Source organism: Haplochromis burtoni, unplaced genomic scaffold, assembly GCF_018398535.1.
Source record: "Haplochromis burtoni strain Fernald_Lab_line unplaced genomic scaffold, NCSU_Asbu1 Contig_182, whole genome shotgun sequence".
NCBI classification, from domain to species: Eukaryota; Metazoa; Chordata; class Actinopteri; order Cichliformes; family Cichlidae; genus Haplochromis; species Haplochromis burtoni.
Window position 1 is genome coordinate 166,650 of NW_024582543.1, and position 20,351 is coordinate 187,000.

The window sequence follows — 20,351 nt, forward strand, 5'->3', positions numbered from 1 at the left end:
ATCCTTTTCAGGGTCGCGGAGGGCGCTGGAGCCTATCCCAGCTGTCATAGGGCGAAAGGCGGGGTACACCCTGGACAGGTCGCCAGTCTGTCGCAGGGCTAACACACAGGGACAGACAACCATTCACACTCGCATTCACACCTAGTGGCAATTTGGGTTATCCAATTAACCTATCCCCACAAGCTGCATGTCTTTGGACGGTGGGAGGAAGCCGGAGTACCCGGAGGGAACCCACGCAAACACGGGGAGAACATGCAAACTCCACACAGAAAGACCCCGGCCTGATGGAGGAATTGAACTCAGGACCTTCTTGCTGTGCGGCAACAGTGCTAACCACCGTGCCACCGTGCTGCCCTATCCAAATCATAAGCAGGAAAATGTTACTTTCTAGAGTCTGGAACCGCCAGTGTCCTGAGATGCATGTGGAAATCTAAACATATTAATCCAGTACTGAAATAACTTTTTTCTTCAATAGATCATAATGCTTTCAGTGGTTTGGTCTCCCAGTACGTGTCTGACTTCTTCAGTGTGTATAACCCAGTCAGAACTCTCAGGTCACCAGTGGTGGATCTTTTAACTGAATTAGATCCAAGAGTGCTGGGGGTGCTTCTAACCTCAGCACAGCATTCACAGCTGCCTGCTGACCTGAGGTCAACTACAACTGTGTCTATACTCAAAACCTTTTTACTCTCACAGACTTACACTTCATGACTGTGTGTCAACTTGTATTTTATTTCTTTGTAAAGTTTGTTTTGTTGGGGGGTTTTTGCCTTAAGGCACTGTAGACTTGCACTGCTTTTTATTTTTTATCTTAAAACGCATTGAATTGTGTAATAAAATGACCTTTATAAATGAAATTGCCATTGCCAATATTAATCAATTGCTACTGGTATCTCGCTATAAATGAAGGACTCTCTGTATGTATGTGTGCTTCATCTATCTTGTCCACTGTTTATCCATTGGTAGGTGTATGTCTGGGGTTTGGAGCAACTGCAGTGCCAAACTTTACTGTGTCTGAATCTTTTTTGGGGATCCCATGCATAAAATATAGCCAAAATATAAACATTAATTAAAAAAAAGACTGGCATAATCAAATGCCCCATTTGTCCACACACACAGGTATAAAAGTTTTCAATAATGTAAGACAAATATTTCCCAAACTAGAAAAGCTGAAACCACTGATCAACTAAAGTTGCGGCTCTAGTGTCACCATGCTCCCACAGATCAGCATTTCCTCTGGCGACTACGATGTTATCCAACATATAAAATTGGGCTCGATTGATCTTATTTTATTGCTTCTGATTCTACTCTCAAGTAGTTCTCACTTTTCAGAGTTCTCCTCTCAGACGCGTGTGCAGGTCTTCCTGGTCGATCTTGCTTTTTTGTTCGTGCCAGTGGTGGTGTGCCAGCAGGGCCACGTTCCTGGCAGCGATGGCGCTCATCTCCATGGCACTTGCTGCCCACTCCACAGCATTGAGGTAGTACAGCCGGTTGTGCAGGATAAAAGGAGGGGTCTTGCGATGCGGCGGATGGTACGCGGGGTATGCCAGCCATTTGGTCTCAGACACCGAATCATAGGAGAGGAACATGTTCTCCAGCTGCTCCTGGGACAGCGGCTTTTTGGAGAACACCTTCCAGACATTAGCTTGGCTAGCAGGGGGGCGCTTGTAACCTTTGGGGATGTGCACAGGATCCAGAGAGCTCAGGCTGTTGATGATGGAACCGTTTGAGTCTGTAGTGAGGACATCAGACACGGTGAACTCTGAGGCAGCTTCTGTGGTCCCCAGGTAAGACACGTTGAGCAAGCCGTGGACAAGAGTGGCGACCGTCTGGTGGTAGTGCCCGGGGTAGTGAGAAGGGATTGGAGGGGAAAAACCTGAAAATGTGATGTCAGATTTCCCCCGGTGAAGAGGCGTTGCTACTATCACAATATCATAAAGGGAATGTGCAGCTCCTGATTGGTCAACATAGCTAATCTCGTATAAACTGACAGGGGTGCCTGAAAGTGGGACATGAAGGGATATCAGGATGAAATATGAAGAATCAAGAAAGAGAAAAAGGCCGGATCTATATGACAGGAAGGAATGTTAATAGTACCTCTCTTGGATGGTCGAACTTTCACTGAAATGGAAGTGACTCTAGCAGGGATGAGCTCACTTTTGCTGTTGTAAAGAAGTCCAGAGCAAACTTTCTTATTGCCTCCATCCACTGCCCACAGGCCTGAATCTGCCCCTGCTAACGACACCGCCCCTAAAAACAAGACATGCCCACTCCATTTCATCAACCAACAACCAAAAAAAATGGTGAGATCTGTGCTAAATCACACGTTTTGTAACATACCCACAAAGCCATTGATACGGACACTCTGCCCATAGTTGACACGAGTGATCGGTGCAACAATGTCATTGATGAAGACCTGAGAAAATCCTTCTCCCATCATGGCTTCCTCCAGGGTCTGATTCATAAGAGTGAGAAAACTATCACCTCCCATGGCATGCAACAGCCTCTCTACGGTGGAGAATGAGTAGCCAAACTGCTGGTACTGGTAGATTCTGTTCAGAAAAGGATTTAAAGATAATTAGGGCAACCTAACAGCAGTGAAATTTAGAAGCCACCAAGAAGAAAACAGCATCCTCACCTCATAAATTTATCCAGAACAGTCTCCACCCACATCTGCATTCGAAGAAAGTTCAACCCGTATCGCCAGAGCATGCGGAAGAAATTTACTATGAACCAGTCGCTCTCTTCGAACAGGATGTGCTTTCCATCAAAGATCGCCATTTTAGAGGGGACGTCTTTTCTCTGAGGAATACCTGTGAAAACATAAAACATTAAGCTACAATTTACGCACTTCTTATCTTTAATCCAGGCAGTTTAGGGGATGTTAAATTTACCTAATTTATCAACAAAGTGCTTCATATGTAGGTTCAGAGGATGGATCACTGAGCCTCCCGTTTCGTATTCATAATCTCCGATCTTCACCGTCGCAAGTCGCCCGCCAACACTGCCGTCTTCGAACACGTCGATCTTGACCCCAGGTCCAAACTCTTGCCTCAGGTAATATGCTGTCGCTGCGCCGCCAATTCCTGCTCCAACCACAGCTTTAAAAGAGAAGTGACAGGAACGTGAGCTAACATGAATTAACCTGCACATCTTTCAGATTGAGGGCTCGAGCACAATCAGAAAGTTTATTCTTCCTCCCGTTCTACCAGCGATGGAAGAGATGAGAAGTACAACAGCTAAAAAGAGTGGAGATAATCCACGTTCTGACTGTCTGTAGTGGAAAAAGTGTCATAACAAATATAGGCTGAGTATACAATGTAAGTAATAATAACTTTAAGTATAACAGCATAACTAAGTCATACTTCAGGGTCACCTGATTCAGGCCTAACTACAAGCTTTACCAAAAAAAAAAAAAAAAAAAAAAAAAAAAAGAAGTTTGAGGCCTCGTCTCAAATGTAGACAAGGAGAGAGTGACAGATAAGGGTGCAATGTATTTAACAAGAAAGTGCACGTAGACTAACACTAGTGCAGTGAATCATTATGCTGTCATCATTAAGAGTCACCTTTCAGTCTCACTCGGTTCTTCCCAAAACTGGAAGATAGAAAAAAAAAGAAGAAAAAAAAAAGATCTTTGCAATATTTATTTTGTTCCATCAATGTATAGTAAAACATATAATGATTAGTCTTCTGTTGATTAGAATGCAATGTTAAAAAACAAAAACAAGTCAACAAGTTTAAATACAGGGAGTGCAGAATTATTAGGCAAATGAGTATTTTGTCCACATCATCCTCTTCATGCATGTTGTCTTACTCCAAGCTGTATAGGCTCTGAAAGCCTACTACCAATTAAGCATATTAGGTGATGTGCATCTCTGTAATGAGAAGGGGTGTGGTCTAATGACATCAACACCCTATATCAGGTGTGCATAATTATTAGGCAACGTCCTTTCCTTTGGCAAAATGGGTCAAAAGAAGGACTTGACAGGCTCAGAAAAGTCAAAAATAGTGAGATATCTTGCAGAGGGATGCAGCAGTCTCAAATTGCAAAGCTTCTGAAGCGTGATCATCGAACAATCAAGCGTTTCATTCAAAATAGTCAACAGGGTCGCAAGAAGCGTGTGGAAAAACCAAGGTGCAAAATAACTGCCCATGAACTGAGAAAAGTCAAGCGTGCAGCTGCCAAGATGCCACTTGCCACCAGTTTGGCCATATTTCAGAGCTGCAACATCACTGGAGTGCCCAAAAGCACAAGGTGTGCAATACTCAGAGACATGGCCAAGGTAAGAAAGGCTGAAAGACGACCACCACTGAACAAGACACACAAGCTGAAACGTCAAGACTGGGCCAAGAAATATCTCAAGACTGGTTTTTCTAAGGTTTTATGGACTGATGAAATGAGAGTGAGTCTTGATGGGCCAGATGGATGGGCCCGTGGCTGGATTGGTAAAGGGCAGAGAGCTCCAGTCCGACTCAGACGCCAGCAAGGTGGAGGTGGAGTACTGGTTTGGGCTGGTATCATCAAAGATGAGCTTGTGGGGCCTTTTCGGGTTGAGGATGGAGTCAAGCTCAACTCCCAGTCCTACTGCCAGTTTCTGGAAGACACCTTCTTCAAGCAGTGGTACAGGAAGAAGTCTGCATCCTTCAAGAAAAACATGATTTTCATGCAGGACAATGCTCCATCACACGCGTCCAAGTACTCCACAGCGTGGCTGGCAAGAAAGGGTATAAAAGAAGAAAAACTAATGACATGGCCTCCTTGTTCACCTGATCTGAACCCCATTGAGAACCTGTGGTCCATCATCAAATGTGAGATTTACAAGGAGGGAAAACAGTACACCTCTCTGAACAGTGTCTGGGAGGCTGTGGTTGCTGCTGCACGCAATGTTGATGGTGAACAGATCAAAACACTGACAGAATCCATGGATGGCAGGCTTTTGAGTGTCCTTGCAAAGAAAGGTGGCTATATTGGTCGCTGATTTGTTTTTGTTTTGTTTTTGAATGTCAGAAATGTATATTTGTGAATGTGGAGATGTTATATTGGTGTCACTGGTAAAAATAAATAATTGAAATGGGTATATATTTGTTTTTTGTTGAGTTGCCTAATAATTATGCACAGTAATAGTCACCTGCACACACAGATATCCCCCTAAAATAGCTAAAACTAAAAACTACTTCCAAAAACATTCAGCTTTGATATTAATGAGTTTTTTGGGTTCATTGAGAACATGGTTGTTGTTCAATAATAAAATTATTCCTCAAAAATACAACTAAAAATACAACTTGCCTAATAATTCTGCACTCCCTGTATATGGAGGAGCCTTGCAGTTAAATCTAATCCTTGAATATTTGACTTATAAATAAATATAACCTCACTGTGGCATACAGTGTATTGTAGATCAATGCATTTTTTGATTAGTAATTACAGAGAAAAAGGCAGTTTTATTATATCTTTTTATTAACACATTCACATCCTGCTATGAACTTCTGGGAACTCTCAAGTCGTTCTGATCCACCAATGACACGACTCTCCATTCAACAACTCTGAACAAAAGCACAAATACCCTTTATTTTCATGAAAAGGTCATTTTCAGCCTGAAAATATTAACAGATTTTCGCACATATCATCATCACTCATCAGGGAGTGAAACATGACCATGCCATGAAATTAAATTTACTTTAGATTTAGATTAGATTTACTTTTTAAAATTTTATTCGAAAACAGAGTGCACTGGTTTTCTTTGGTGGTTTAGCCTGTTAAAAGCAATCCTTATTATTTAAAACCCAAGTTAGTTTGTCCAGTTTCTTTAGAGAAATTGGAAGTGGGGGACTATGCATTAAGCTGGCTGTTGTTTGTGAACAGCAGATGAAATGTTTGTTAAACCCCTTAAATTAAAGATCATATTCTGACTGTTTGATAAAAAACAAAAAAACAAAAACGAAACATTGTGCTGGTATACAGGGGCAAAATGATCGTTCAGTTAGTCGTGGAACTAACTGATGATGAAACAACCAACAAACCTGCCACAAAGATCAGTTTAAGAGGGCTGACAGAATGAAAGTACTTCTCTGTCCTCTAAAGAAGCTGAAGAGTGACAGACAGCACGAGTCCATGTTTTATTTTTATTTATTTTTGCCTTACCTATCTTCTTAGGCTGTTCCTGCAGCTCTGGGGCTGAGGCTAGACTTCTCCTTCCTGTGTGCCAAAGCCCCAGGAATAGCAGCGCTCTCAGTGACAGGGTTTGTAGTCTCATTGTGGGCATCTACAGCTCTGCACTAAGAAGCATCTGCAAAGGAGGGCGAAAACGTGAGATACTTAAAGTGCCTATCAGCCTTGGTCAAAGGTTGCATTCAGGGCCTCAAAAATAGAACAGCGAAGGAAATAATGGCACAGCTTTTTACACAAGTGAAACTAGCATTAACACACTCACCCGACTTAACGTTTTAAACCTAAAAGACAAATTACTAAGGGGTATAGGGCGCTTTCGAGGACTTACAATTTCAGAAGTCAATGGTGGGGAACTACTGTTGGTCCAAAAATAGCCTTCAGGGTGTCAAGCTTCAAAGCAAGTGTAAAACCTCGTTTTAAAGCTCACTAAAACTTTTGTCAGACTGCTTAAATACAAGACTGAGCTATTCACAGAGGCCGCTGTAAAACCCACGAGAAAACTAACTAAACTAGTTTAACAGTTGAATCACGTCTGCCCACCCTGAACGTCGCTAATTATTGAGACACACTTCTGGGCACGGTTGCTTTGAATGTCACAATAAAAGCATAGGAAATTCGTAAAAGCGATTAATGAGAAATGTGTGCGCAGAAATTTCGAAACATTTTAAAGCTGCCTATTGTAGGATTTATCTTGTCTGTAATAATGACTAATAGCTAACATAATTGTTATCTATATAGTTTTCTCTGTTTTTTAGCGTCCTTGCGCTACACTTATTTTGTTTTATTTTGAAAGATATATGAACAGGAAATGGGCTCAATATCCTTTTTAAGGAGCTCAGCGGAAGTAGTAATTTACTTAATCACGGCAAAATAAATATAGATAAAGACGAGTTAGTTAAAAAGAATTGTTTTGTTTATTTAAACGTGTTGACACTTTTCAACCCCGTTCCCTAATTCTGAAGTAACAAAACGTATTTTTTCAAGTACGGAAGAAAATCGGAAGTGACGCAATTACTTCTCCTCTTGAACCATGCTTGAAATGGAGGTGACCTTACTTATTACCAAATTGTAAAGTAAAGAAAGTTGGGGACCCCGCGGGCAGGTGAGTCCGGTCTGGGTTTAATAAACTTGTGGTGAATATCTAAGCGGACCTTGAAGGTGTCTCCAGAGTGAGCAGAAATGGCAGAGGCTCATCAGGCACGCGTGCAGAATGTGATCGAAGACATGGTCCAAAGCCTGGAGAAGGACCACATCCGTAAAATGCAGGTAGGGTATCTGCAGGTTCTCGGTGGTGTATGCAGGTTCGAGTCCGGGTGGTGACAGGTTGTTTGTTCTCGCTGCAGGGGCGCATGTTCAGGTGCAGCGCAGAGTGCTGCGATCGCTCCACAGACAGCATGGCTCAGGTGCATCAGTGCATCGAGACGTGTCACACTCCCCTGGCCAAAGCTCAGGGCCTGGTCACTTCAGAGCTGGAGAAGTTTCAGGTAAATCACCGTGCAAACACCTGTCATCACTTTGTCTGTGCCAGATAACTAAGATTGAAAAAGTTAGAAAGGCAAGGCTGAGATGGCTTGGACATGTGCAAAGGCGGGATAGTGGGCTTACTGGACAAAGGATGTTAAAGATGGAGCTGGCAGGCGGGGAGGGACATGGATGTAATGAGGGAGGACATCCAGAGAGTTGTGAAAGGGAGGATGCAAGGGATAAGGAGAGATGGAAGCATGTGATCCAACATGTAACCTATATTCTGACATATGGTACAAACATAAAATTAATATAAGTGAATATTTAACTTAAAGAATAGATGTAGTAAATGATATCCTAGGCAAAAATAAGTGGGCATGTTTTTTTTATATTTTTGCAGTTTCCCTATTTATTCTCCAAGTGTTACAAATCAAATGCCTGTTACAGGGTACTTGGTTGTTAACTGAGCATAAGTAATGTATAGACTTGTGGTTAGTGGGTTTTGGAGTCTAGGCAAAAAAAAAACTACACCTTTACATTGGTGGTAAAGAAGATGGCTTACTATTTTGATATTCCTAACTGAAACTGTGGTGCAGTTTGTCTTTTCATTTGAGTCTTTTTGATACTGGTCTTTAGGTAATAGGAAATAAAGCAAACCATGTTGGATCTCCAGTTTGGAACCCTTAATTGACCCCTTTGCTTAGACGTGAGCATCATTACAAGTAAATGTAACTGATTTTAAAATAAAGTACAGCAGTTTAAAATGTCAGTCTCTCAAGCTATACTTGCACACCCTTTCAAAGCACTAGTCAGATAAGCTGTTAAAGTCCGGTGGGTTTAGGGCTCGCCTGAATCCAATATTACTTTTTGCTCTCCTTTAAGTCTCTCAGTTGCCAACTCTTCATTTTTAGTGTGGCTGAAGTTCTTCATGACTCTGGTTGTTGTAATGTTTGGATCATGTGACCCATCACTAGTAATATTGAACTAGATAAGAATATACCTAATATTTAAAAAGTACATCTACAGCTGGTTAGATTTGCAGTAGACATCTGTAAAATAAATAAATGAATAACATTTTGAAAAATCTAAAGTCCAATCCTTCCTGGCCCACCTTCAGGACCGTCTAACTAGATGTACGATGACCTGCAACGATAAAGCAAAGGATCTCTTTGACTCCGGCGCCAAGGAGCCAGCTGTTCGATCGCTGATGGACCGCTGCGTGGGCAGTTGTGTGGATGACCACGTTAACCTGATCCCCAGCATGACCCGACGACTAAAAGAGAACTTGGACTCTATACGGCAGTGAGGGGCGGGATAAATGACTGCAGTCCATCCTGGGGAAAGCTCGGGGGCATTGAGTTTATTCATCTAAGGAGTGAAGGGCTGGAGGTGCAGAGGGAGAATTCAAAGACTGTGATTATTAATGCTGATGTGTAGAGATTTCAACTTTGAGATGAAAGTTTCTGGCCTGTTAGATCCAACGTTACCTGCAGCGAGAAAGAAATCCAGTAATGCACAAGGAGTCTTAAGGTGTGCATTTGTTAAACACGGTTAATATATTTAATGCACATCTGTGTGTTGCATTTCAACATGTAAAGAAAACCAACCTGTGTAATCCACGTGAAGGATTTTTTGTATTCTCGATGAAACTCCTTAAAATCATGATCCCTTATTTTTTTTTTCTCGTTTCACATTTAATTGTGAATTTATATATCTGAATAAACAGAACCCAAACCTTCTTTGGATGCTTTACCCCAGCAACACTGAAAAAAGTGATAGCAAATAACACTTTTGCATATATTTTAATGACAACAGTGGAGTATACTCTTATATACACACATGGTGGTACAACAAAGGCAACACTGTCAGCTTTTCAGCCTGAGTAAATGATATAAAAGGAGCAATAAACACACTGCAGACCTGATGTAAACCACACAGATAATTTTACTACTTGAAATCTAATATGTTTAAATTGCACACGTCTAATTATGCAGCCTATCTGGTAGAATGGAAATGAACTCATTTTTGTACAAATGACCGGAAAATGCACAGCGAGTCAAACCCGAGAAGTAGTCAGCAGGTAGGAGACGACGAGTAACTGTGTGTTTGTGACCTCACAACTTACAAGACTCTTACTTTTGGTCCTTACGTCATATAAATGTACAGCTGGGAAACGAGTGTTCTCTTAACTCTTTCTTTCAGTGATGTGGCTCTACCTCGGTACCTCATGAGAACCCGCCCATATTTCTACAGGGCTGAGAACCGACCATTAGTTAGCAGAAGTTGGGGGTAATTTCTCCTTATGTGGCCTGCCTCTGAGAATTTCATTTTTTTCCCCATTACAATGACTGTGTTCAGCACTAGATTAGGCACGCTGACAACAGCGAGATAAAAGAGAAGCCAGATTAGATAAAAATCTCTTTGGTGAGCCAGGCTCTTATTAGCCATTAAACTTCTGAGCCTTAAATTCATTTATTACTGCAGAGACCAGAACAGACTCTGAAGATGAGCCAACTAAAACAAAAGATATGCCAACAGCACACTGACCTTTGAACCTTTTGACTAAAGAGTGAAACAAACAGCAACTGATCAGGCTTCAAGTTTCTTACGTTAATGAATTGGCCATATTAAACTGATAACATGCCTAACTATCTATCATCTGTAGTTAAAACATAACCTTGCAGCTGCAATAAAGACCTTCACTAGATACAGAGATTATGTGATAGCACCACAGCCCGTGTCAGAGGGCAATTTTATTGGCAGTGGAGAAATTGTTTTCAAAAGTACATCGATACGAATAAAAATGAAGTACAAAATAATAAATAATGGCCAAATAAAAGCTTTCACCTCCATTAGATATCAAAACGACATGAGGTAACAACAGATTAAGAAAACCGCCAAACAAATATTTCCCAAATTAATATGATAAGTATTCAAAAACAGAACTTAAATGGTACTTAGAGTATAGATGGTAGAGTGCCAAACAAGAAGCAGCTGCACTGTAAAAGAAGAGTGAGCAGGTGACTGTCTTAATACCAGCAAACACACAGTGGGGAGTGTAGCTGATAAATACTGTAGAAAGGAAATCTGGAATTTTTTTTATTTTGTGAGCCAAAAAAATAAGATTATGCTGAGAGCACCAGATAGCACAAGTATTTACTGCAACCTCAGCTTTAACTGGGGAGGATTACTGAGTCTTAAACTTGTGATGCTGGTGGACATCGTGGATTATGAATTTTATACAAGGTGGTGGAAATGACCAACTCGGAGTGACCCATGGAAGCTACAGGCTGATAAAATCCTGCTCTTTTTGTGCCTCTGCATTTGTCGCTTCATCTTTTTGTCTACTGTTATGACCAGCAGCCGTACATTGCACTGAGCAGGTGTGTGGCTTCTTATGCAGCAGCAACGCAAAGGTGAGTTTACTCTTGTCCTTACTTAATGCACAATTTCTCCTTCTAAGAACAGATGTGTGTTTCCTCTTAGGAAATTGTAAGAAGCTCTGAAATGTGATGGAACTACTCAGTTTCACTGTGTTTGTTTGTGCTCCCGATGACGATGTCCTGTACACAGTGAAAAAACAAAGTGTAAAGTCAAGCCCTACAAAGTCTGCTTAATGACCAAACACCTGGAGGTTTCCCATCTTTAAGAATGGTCCAGCATCCCAGTGCAGATGGTTAACAGCAGAGGTACAAGGTGGAGAGAAGCTTCTCTGAGAGCAAAAGGTGGTCCGATCCCTCTTGACCACTAGCATAGGGCTTCATTATACTGTAAACCCCATGTAGACATATATACAAAACGTTTTTTCCCCAAGAACATCTCGCTGAGTTTAGAGAGCATGCAGACGGTATGTCCAGTGTCAAAATGTGTTAAATGAGGCCATAGATTGTACATACAAGCTTGTGTCAAGTGTCTCTGCGGTAACAGAAGAATGGCAGCAGCTAATGGCTGGTGAGCAGGTATCAAGACACACTGTGAGCAGACCTGTCTTTGTCTGAGGAGTCTGGACGGTGATCTGACTGAGGTGATGTATACAGGAAGTTACAGCACACGTAGAGGGGGAATGATAACAACCGGCTGTCCAGATTCATCACCACATACTCCTGTAGGATTGAAGGAATTGAAGCATGTTACCAAGTTTACAATTTCCTTTTAGAAATGGTGACTAGTGAGTATTCACTGACCTGGTCTTTCTCTAAAGTGAGCAGCTGGTAACCTGTTGAGCGACTGCAGACCAGCTTTCCACGACTGTCAAAGGAGGCAAGACGTAACCTGGAGACAAAGATGTTTGAAGATAGGTAAAGCTTTCAAACATTTCAACAGCTTGTCACCAGGTTAGTTCAATTTGTTGCAAAGAGGTGACATGAAGTTTAACAGCATTCACATGCCTCTAATTTAAACATGAGGGCACCACTAGCACACAGCTAAGCCCAAACATTGATGGAAACAAAGGTAACCTGTAGCTGTCACAGGGTCAATACATTATCAGCTGAACACTATAAACTATACATCAGTTTCTATTGTAAATTTGTATACATACACAATTTAGGTATAATATGTTCAATTATATATAACAAAAACATGCATAGAAGGAGACATGAGACATTCATGTCAAAGAGTAGAGTATACACCCTATAATAAAAATGATCCAGTCATTACCAAGTTTAAAGTAGGTTAACACAACACAACAAATGCAGACAAAGTCACGTGAAAAGCAAAGTAGTTGGTAGAAGCAACTTTAGCAGCAATAACCAAGTAATCCTTTTCTGTGTGACTTTATTAGTGTCTCACATGGTTGTGGAGAAATTTTGACCCACTCGTCGTTGTAACTTTGCTTCAGTTCATTGAGGTGTGCAGACATTTATTTCTACACAGCTTTCATTTCTTCAGGTTGAGGTCTGGACTTTGTCTGGACTATTGCGACACATCAATTCTGCTCCGTTGTAAATTTGCTGCTGTGCTCCGGATCGTCCTATGACTGAGATCATGATTAAAGCTACTTTTGAACTATATCCTAAAATCAGCTGGGCTCTTCCTTATTTTTGTTCAACTTTTAAGTCCAGCATTTGAAATGTTGGTGTAATATTTGATTATTTTCTGGGCTTCGACCTGCAAGTAAAATCTTTGTCCCCGTTTCATTAATTTAAGGAACAATTTGATAAATTGCGACATACAGTCCCCTCAGCTAAGCTGGAAATGATCATTCATGCACTTGTGTCATCGTGTTTATTCATATTGTGATTACTGCAATGCCCCGTTTACCGGCATGGACAAATCATCTCTTTGTCCGTCTATAAACTTTAAAAAATGCTGAGGTCCAGACTATTAACAAATTCTAGAACGCAAACTCATGACACTCCCTTTAAAAACACACATGCACTCATTCTTTTTATTTATTACGTTAAGTTACTGTGTTGTCTCGTTTGTATTGTGTTGTGCTTGGTGCCGACGTGGGACAGTTTCGTTGTACTATTGTACCAGGTATGACTGTACAATGACAATAAAGAGTTATCTCTTGTCTCTCTTTACATCAGCTCTCAACAGATTTTAGGTTTACTTTCCTTTTTACATTACTGTATAAAATTAAACAGTCATAAGGGTAAATGCCAGCCTATTGCCAAATATGATAACACCTACCAATTACAGTGATCAGTGTTGATCAGTCACATGTTCACAGTCAGTGCTGGCCCACAACTTCATCACTGTATCCTAATAAAATAACTATAGCCAACTGAGAAGTATAGCAACTAATCATTTTAAATGCTGAACTTCACTCTGTATATAAATCAACTTTAGCAAATGCTTCATGAGCAAATATTTCTTAGCTCAAGAATGTGTTTGCACATTTATCTCAATATAATGATTTTAGTTTCTCTATTTAAAATGTTTCTATTCAATGAAATTTTATTCATATAGCACCAAATCACAACAACTGTCACCTTGAGGCATTTTTTAAGGTAAAGATCCTACAATTAAAGCGGGATTATACAGTCTGGTTGCCTGCACCACTGACCTGTATGCCAAGTGTCTTCGCACTTGTAGACTGACAGCGCCCCCACATGGCTGACTCAGAGTATTCCTCTTGAAGACGATGAAGCGATTTGTGTAGGTCACCAGCAGGTCGAAACCAAAGTTAAAGCCCGTCCACCTCCAGCAGTACTGAGAAAAGGGGAAAATCACAGTGTTTTCCCTTTGGAGAAATGAATCCATAAACAATAATTGTATGGAAACAAACTCACATCTCCATCTTTAATGAGCTTCCTGCCACACCTCATGCTGCTCTGCTCAAACTCGTCTTTGTTGGGCTCCTGAGGACTAATAAACAGAAGTGTTTGTCATCACAACAGCATTAAAAGCAATGCATGTGATCCATGTGCAGCATAAAGCACCACTAAATCAGTCCAAATTCAATCTACTAACTCGTTTGAAGTTTCAGGTTCTTACCCGTTATCATTCTCAAACTCTGTCCGGAGCATGGCGAACCACTGGTTTTTATACACGGACGTCAACCAGTCTGGAACATAAAGTACATAAACACAAGAAACAGATGTTAAAATAACCACACATGAAAAAAAAGATGCACTTTTATGACGAAATGGCATCAGCCGGAGCCATAAATTACCAAGAGGCAAAATGTTGTCCCTCTCCAAGATGCGTGCAGACGCGAGGTCATTGATGATGTACTGCAGGCGCACAAAGTTGAACACTGACCGAAAAGGAACGCCCTCATCTGTGTTCAAGAAGGGTTCCTTCTCACAAAGGTCTGTTGATAAAGGTTAATTAGAAAGACAGACTGTGATTAACACAGCTAATCTAACTAGCTTTAATTTCCATTCGTTTAATTGTTCATTTTAGCCTTTTATTATGATATAGGGTTTATTTATAGGAGCAAGATATAAAAAGCTAAAAATGAGCATTACTGTGAAAACACTTTGTGACAGTGGCCTCAACAAACAAGCCTCATCAAGTGGGCAAATACTTAAATAACTAAAATGTCTCTTTTGGTTTGTAATTTAATTTTAGCTATAATAACCTTGGTGATTTCACCCAATGTGCATTACAGTACCTGTCCTGCGCTTGCAAAGCCAGGCGTCGGCATCAGCCAGAAGCTGCTTGATGGGGCCGTCCCACAGCGGATTGAGCTGCAGAAACATCCACTGCAGAAAGAGGCGGGAACGCTTAAAATACGCATCAGAGTGCAGTGACTGTGACAGGAAAAATGTCTACGACTGTGCTTTTTCTACCTTTTTCAGAGCAGTGTAAACATCCATCTCCACCTGCATGACAAACAAGTCAGAGGACTGGATGAGTTGCTCCATGACCTCCACCCTGTAAACAGATAGCGACAAGTTTATGTATTGCAAATACTGACGCTTCAAGTTGATAATAGACTAAGATCAGCTTGGACAAAACTAGCTTTTGACTTTAGACTGCGACATTTAAATTGCTAGTATACCCTCTATACTGGTCACTTAACACACCACTGCAACATCAAAGTCACTTTTCTTTATGCTCGCCATTAAGGTGCAGGTATTCATTGGAGCAGGCCAGTTCTCCTGAATGATAGGTGTCGTCACTCAGACAATACTGCCACATCAGCGCTGATGTAGGAAGAGAAGAAGTCGAAACCGGAAGCCAAGACATTGTCAAGTGGGTCCCCCCCCCCAATATAGTCTCATGTTTTCAAATTGTTGCAAATCTCCGTCTTTATAATCTCTTTTGTCTGTGACTTTAAAGTTCTGTCCCGAAATATAATTAAAATGGCAGTAAAAACACGTCCAATTACAAAAATCAAGAGATGTCCGGCTGACAAGCGCCAGCAGATGCAACATCATTTCAGGCATGCGCCACCTGTGACGAGGTGCACGGTGACCATAAAAGCGGCCTTAGAGCTGGTGTGAAATTGATGGGTTTCCAGTTTTCAAACAAAGCTTAAATGTGTTTTTCATGTGGATATCACCTGTTCTTGGTAATGAGGGCTAAAAAATGCCAGAAAAAAAAGAATGTAAAACCTGGTATTTAGATTAAGTAATTTATATTTAAGTAATCAAAGAGTCTGAAACGGGGACAATTTGTATAGTATGAAGGTAAATTTACAAGTATTCATTAAATACTCTGAATATAGTTTCCATAAACAAATCTAACTCTAAAATCTAACTCTGTTATTTCATGAACAGAGAAGCTACTCTGACAGTCAAACACACCCAAGTTCTTTCATCAGGTCGATATTTTGGTGGGTCATCAGGTTGTTTAGAAGCCACTCGAGACATCTGCAGAAAGAGACACACAAATACACAGATCTATATGTAAGCATTTCCAAACATGTACATACTTTCTTATGTGGCATAAACAACCCAATCATGTCAACATTCTCACTTTTTAATGACTGAATCCAGGCCATAGATGCTAGCACACGCATAGTAGCCACACACAGTCTTTGCACTGATGTTTTCCTTCATGGTTTCGCCACACTGCTGGATCAAATCATCCTGTGAACACAGACCATAAAACTTATTAAGATTTAGTATCATTCAAAATACAGATATCTGTCTCACCTTTCAGTGACTTGTTTTTACACGTACTTACCAGCTGTAGCATACAAGCAGCAGCAAGAATACTGACGACTCTGCTGGGTTTGATCAGAACATCATCACGGTACAGGGACCCAAACACGACTTGTAGAGCTACACAGGGATGTACAAAGCCATCAGCCAATGAGTACAAGTACAAAGGAGGCCAGTTAGCATCCGTTTTCTGTGACTCTCACCTTCAGTATCAATGTTCTGATCTGGGATCTCCAGGTTGATTTCCATCATGCTGGACTCCTTCCAGGATCCGCTGAACATGCTGGAGAAATACCCCGACTGTAAAGTGCAGGAATATGATAACTCATACAAGAGAATGTAACACTGGCTGCTTTGAAGATGCCTCGGCGTGTGTGTTTGTTTTACCTGGCAGAGGTACACTTTGTGGAGGTTCCACTCCTGTCCCAGAGCGCAGATACGAATGTCACTGTTTTCCCCATTCAGAAACAAGGTCTGATAAATGTACTTTGATGTGCTTTTTAATTTCTTCCTGCTCGAGGAAAACATAAAAACAAAACCAGACAACAGAAAAAAACGAGAGTAAGACAAAACACAGACAACTTAAAGATATCTGATTCTGAACTGGCTGGACTTGCCTGCGAGGTGTATCGAGTATGCCATCATCCTCCTCTTGCTCACTGTCACAGTCACACTGAGCATTTCGTTTCCTCTTCTTACACTCGCAGTTATGTTTGCGGTTGGTACTTGTGCCCTCTGTGGCCTCTTCTGGTCCCTGAGAGGACAGCTGAAACCTGCTGCCCAGAATTCCCATTTCTGTGCTTTCAAAGAGACATAAAGCAATCAAAAATATCAAGTCAGTTATGTATACTGTAGTTTCACAGTTCATCAGAATCAATACTTTTGGAGTGGTACTTTAGCTACTGCATTAAGTAAATGTTTAATTGTCGTGCAAGCACATTAAATTTCAAGACACCACAGGTTGCATCCAGACAAACTGCCTGTTTTGCTCAACAGTAAAGAAATCCACAGATATGGTACTGTGCAAAAGTCTTGAGCTGCCATCATTTCTTTATGCTTTACTTTCAGTGAGCCAGACGACCTCGGCATTGTTAAAGTGGTCCTGAGCAATAGTTCTCCAGGCTTTACAAATGTCTTTCTAAGTTCTGTTTTTCTGAAAATTAAATGCCAGCACAGAAAAGTACCATCAGATTTTGATCCACCGTGCAATACCATCTCAAAAGCTTCTGACTGGTAACAGCTTCATTTTTCAGCATGACAATGAAACACACTGCCAATGCAGTAAAAGCATACCTGGGTAGAAAATCACACAGTCATGGATCAGCCCCCCCAGAGCCCAGACATCAACATCACTGAAGTAAGCAGCCAACATCCAAAGAAGAGCTTTGAATGTCCTTCAAGAAGCCTGGAGAACTGTTCCTGAAGACTAGGAGCTCAATTAAATAGAAAAACGTGAATAAAATAAAGATTCCCAACAAATAAAATTATAAATAATAATATCACCATTTGAAAAGATGAGTGTAACTCAATAAGGAGCTTAAATAAAAGTAGAAACTAAAACAGGTTTTGTGGCAGATAAGGAAGAAACGCTTTCCTGCATAACTTGTATAACTTGATTTTGACTGTGAAGTGAAATGAATACACATGCTTGAACATCATTATTTATTATGATAGCAACAGACTGATACACCACACCACTTTTCCTTATCCTTGTGCTACACTTGCCTTTGTAGCTTTCACCAACATTGCCCTCATGTAACTAGTTAGATATCCAGAAAAAAGCAAGTGGCACACTCCTTGGTTAACAGTAGGCCACTATCACATCTCGACTTAATTTTAAATAAGCCCAAAACGTGGCCTTGTTGTTTTATATTTTAAAATACAGGCACAAAATATTTTACATAACGAAGCCTTGAATGAAGTTTGCGAAGAGTGTCCACAACAGAGTCTGATGCGAGTTTGTTTATCACCCAAACAACGACTCGGCTGACTCACCTGCTGATTATGACAGGGAGAAGGCTGAGAGGGAGACGTGTGACGTGTTAATGTGGACGGTAAACACCGGCTGATTATCTCAGCTCAAACGTTGACGAGCTAGATAACAGGCGATCCAGCCTCAGAGCTAGCTTAGCTGCCACATTCACAAACCAGAATCGTGTATAAAAACAGTAACAGCGCTTATTCTGACTGGCTGCTGCTCCGTACAGGTCTCCAGACAGCACATCTGCCTCTGCTTCAAGTTACATTTTTCTAAATTATAGCGAAAGTAAAGTCAAAGATAGCAGATGATGTGTAACTAAAAATTTCTGAGGCTGTTTTTTTTTTTGTTCTTCTTCTTCGTCGTCGTCGTCGTCTTCTTCCTCTAAATTGTATTGGCGGTTTGCAAACAACTGAATGGTGCATTACCGCCACCAACTGGTGTGGAGTGTGACGGGGGCGTCGCTCAAAAAACAAATAAACAAAAAATTCAAATCCTCCCAAGCAATTTACTCTCTTTTAAAACTGGAATAAGGCCCGATAACTGTTACTTCGAGTCCTTTTGCAGTAAATCAATAAGATCTAGTTTCATTTTTCTCCTACTCCTTCCTGTGGTTCTCATTTCTCCTGCTCTCCTTTGAATTTTATACAACCACCATCCCCTCCTTTCCTCCTCCCACTGTTTTTGCCATCTTTTCTTCATTTCTTGCCTTACAATACTCTTTATCTCTGTCTGACTGAAGCTAATAGCCAGGTCAAATTCCCCATGTTTTGTGGCTTCCTTCGCAACTCTATCTGCCATTTCATTTGCTTATACTCCATAGTAAGATAAGTTAAGATAAAGGTAACCTTTATTAGTCCCACATGTGGGAAATTTGTAATGAGCTGAAATCCATAAAAACACAACTGTAAGCCCCATCATGTGTATTCTGTAAAGTGTTTGCTGAACCTCTGTTAGGATATCTGCTCTATTTTCTGAGTGGCGACACTGTGCTGTATGGGAGTTTAAATTAACTGTCCCCTTCTTCTTTTCCAATAATCAGGAAGTATCCATGGCGGTGTTGCTGGTAACGGCACTCTTTGACTGATGTTGAACTAATCCAGTTTAAGTTCTATTGCTCTTCTACCCACAATCCACCCAAAGCTCTTTGTTTCCTGCCTTTCTTTCTCCCAACAAGGTTTCAGTACCTCTTGTGTTGGGTGATCCTGTCCACGGCCCTGCAGATTTGCCCAATAATTAAGTGTTAGCTGCTCTCTTCTGATTCCTAGTGGCATCTCACCCATCTCTACCTGTAAAGTTGCTGTTGGGGTTGCTTTAAATGCACCTGTGCTGAGTCTTAGTGCCTGATACTGAATGAAGTCTAACTTCAAAAGAGTTGTGTCTGCTGCTGAATTATATGCTACACATCCATAATCTAACACCGATCTGACCAATCCAGTGTATATGGCCCTCAAAGACTTTCTATCCGCTCCCCAATCCATCCCAACCCCCCCCCCCCACACACACACACACACCTCATTATATTTACATTCATTCACCGTTTTCTGAATGTGTACAGCCTATGTTACCCTTTCATCCAACTACAATCCAAGAAACTTAAATTTACTCACTCTTTCTAATTCTTGACCATATAACCTAAGCTTGACGTCCTCACCAATTCTTTTCCTTGTAAAAAAACATGGTCTTGGTCTTATCAACTGAAAATTTAAAACCCCACGTAAATGACCACTCTTCAACTTTTCCAGTTGCTCCCTGCAGTTTTTTTTTTTACAATACAATACAATAAATAATACAATAAACTCTACATTATTTCCTCTCTTCATCTGCAAAAAGCGAAAACCCTATCCCAACCTCTATGTCATTAAACACAACATTTATCATTAAAGAAAATAACAAAGGGCTCACAATGCTCCCTTGAGGTGTAACGTTTTCTACAGGATACCTCTCCGAGTAAATCCTTCCAATTCTCACTTGCATCTGTTTTCCCCTTAAAAAAAATTCTTTATCCATCTGAACATCTTGTCACGGTCCCCGTGTCTCTCTGGTTGGCCCACGCTGGCTACAGGTTTTGTTGTTGTTAGTTTTAGTTTTTTGTCTCTCCTCCTCCTCTCTGCCTGGGTGGAGCTCATTACGGGCTCTCACTCTTGGCCCACGCACCCCTGTGGATGGTATCCAC

The 20,351-nt window shown here is 41.0% G+C and overlaps 3 protein-coding genes across 6 annotated transcripts; 1 reads left to right on the forward strand and 2 right to left on the reverse strand.

Moving 5' to 3' along the window:
• Positions 1-256: 256 nt before the first annotated feature.
• Positions 257-6,746, reverse strand: pcyox1 (prenylcysteine oxidase 1). Its single transcript, XM_005934592.3, has 7 exons — positions 6,498-6,746; positions 6,143-6,287; positions 2,895-3,101; positions 2,639-2,813; positions 2,341-2,552; positions 2,098-2,250; positions 257-1,999 (listed from the first exon to the last, which is right to left on the reverse strand). Exons 2-7 carry the CDS (start codon positions 6,261-6,263, stop codon positions 1,329-1,331), a joined length of 1,539 nt encoding a protein of 512 aa, XP_005934654.1. The 5' UTR covers positions 6,264-6,287; positions 6,498-6,746; the 3' UTR covers positions 257-1,328.
• A 313-nt stretch (positions 6,747-7,059) lies between these two features.
• fam136a (family with sequence similarity 136 member A) lies at positions 7,060-9,372 on the forward strand. The gene is made up of 3 exons (XM_005934594.3): positions 7,060-7,435; positions 7,513-7,653; positions 8,751-9,372. Exons 1-3 carry the CDS (start codon positions 7,349-7,351, stop codon positions 8,937-8,939), a joined length of 417 nt encoding a protein of 138 aa, XP_005934656.1. The 5' UTR covers positions 7,060-7,348; the 3' UTR covers positions 8,940-9,372.
• Positions 9,373-9,426: 54 nt separating this feature from the next.
• On the reverse strand, positions 9,427-18,578 carry gmcl1 (germ cell-less, spermatogenesis associated). Of its 4 annotated transcripts, none has more exons than XM_042225792.1 (15): positions 17,491-18,186; positions 16,815-16,992; positions 16,585-16,708; positions 16,401-16,497; positions 16,220-16,317; positions 16,010-16,122; positions 15,838-15,903; positions 14,878-14,962; positions 14,700-14,790; positions 14,256-14,396; positions 14,078-14,147; positions 13,873-13,948; positions 13,647-13,792; positions 11,818-11,905; positions 9,427-11,736 (listed from the first exon to the last, which is right to left on the reverse strand). In XM_042225792.1, the coding sequence occupies exons 1-15, from the start codon at positions 17,567-17,569 to the stop codon at positions 11,596-11,598; spliced, it is 1,593 nt and encodes a 530-aa protein (XP_042081726.1). In that variant the 5' UTR covers positions 17,570-18,186; the 3' UTR covers positions 9,427-11,595. The 4 variants fall into 4 exon arrangements, with proteins under 4 accessions (XP_042081726.1, XP_005934658.1, XP_005934659.1 ...); XM_005934596.2 differs by lacking the exon at positions 17,491-18,186 and adding an exon at positions 18,193-18,554 and having other exon boundaries at positions 9,429-11,736; positions 16,815-16,997; XM_005934597.3 differs by having other exon boundaries at positions 9,429-11,736; positions 16,815-16,997; positions 17,491-17,506.
• Positions 18,579-20,351: the final 1,773 nt, after the last annotated feature.

What these genes read in the sequence shown, in the direction of transcription:
- pcyox1 (XM_005934592.3), bottom strand. Translation starts at nt 6,263, where the DNA reads ATGCCCACAATGAGACTACAAACCCTGTCACTGAGAGCGCTGCTATTC. An exon ending in GGAACAGCCTAAGAAGATAG is followed by an intron (nt 3,102 to 6,142) that starts GTAAGGCAAAAA and finishes TCTCTTTTAAAG; the next exon opens with CTGTGGTTGGAGCAGGAATT. An exon ending in CCGTATCAATGGCTTTGTGG is followed by an intron (nt 2,251 to 2,340) that starts GTATGTTACAAA and finishes TCTTGTTTTTAG; the next exon opens with GGGCGGTGTCGTTAGCAGGG.
- fam136a (XM_005934594.3), top strand. Translation starts at nt 7,349, where the DNA reads ATGGCAGAGGCTCATCAGGCACGCGTGCAGAATGTGATCGAAGACATG. An exon ending in ACCACATCCGTAAAATGCAG is followed by an intron (nt 7,436 to 7,512) that starts GTAGGGTATCTG and finishes TTCTCGCTGCAG; the next exon opens with GGGCGCATGTTCAGGTGCAG. An exon ending in CAGAGCTGGAGAAGTTTCAG is followed by an intron (nt 7,654 to 8,750) that starts GTAAATCACCGT and finishes GCCCACCTTCAG; the next exon opens with GACCGTCTAACTAGATGTAC.
- gmcl1 (XM_042225792.1), bottom strand. Translation starts at nt 17,569, where the DNA reads ATGTTGGCTGCTTACTTCAGTGATGTTGATGTCTGGGCTCTGGGGGGG. An exon ending in TCAGAACATTGATACTGAAG is followed by an intron (nt 16,318 to 16,400) that starts GTGAGAGTCACA and finishes ATCCCTGTGTAG; the next exon opens with CTCTACAAGTCGTGTTTGGG. An exon ending in CTGGATTCAGTCATTAAAAA is followed by an intron (nt 15,904 to 16,009) that starts GTGAGAATGTTG and finishes CTCTTTCTGCAG; the next exon opens with ATGTCTCGAGTGGCTTCTAA.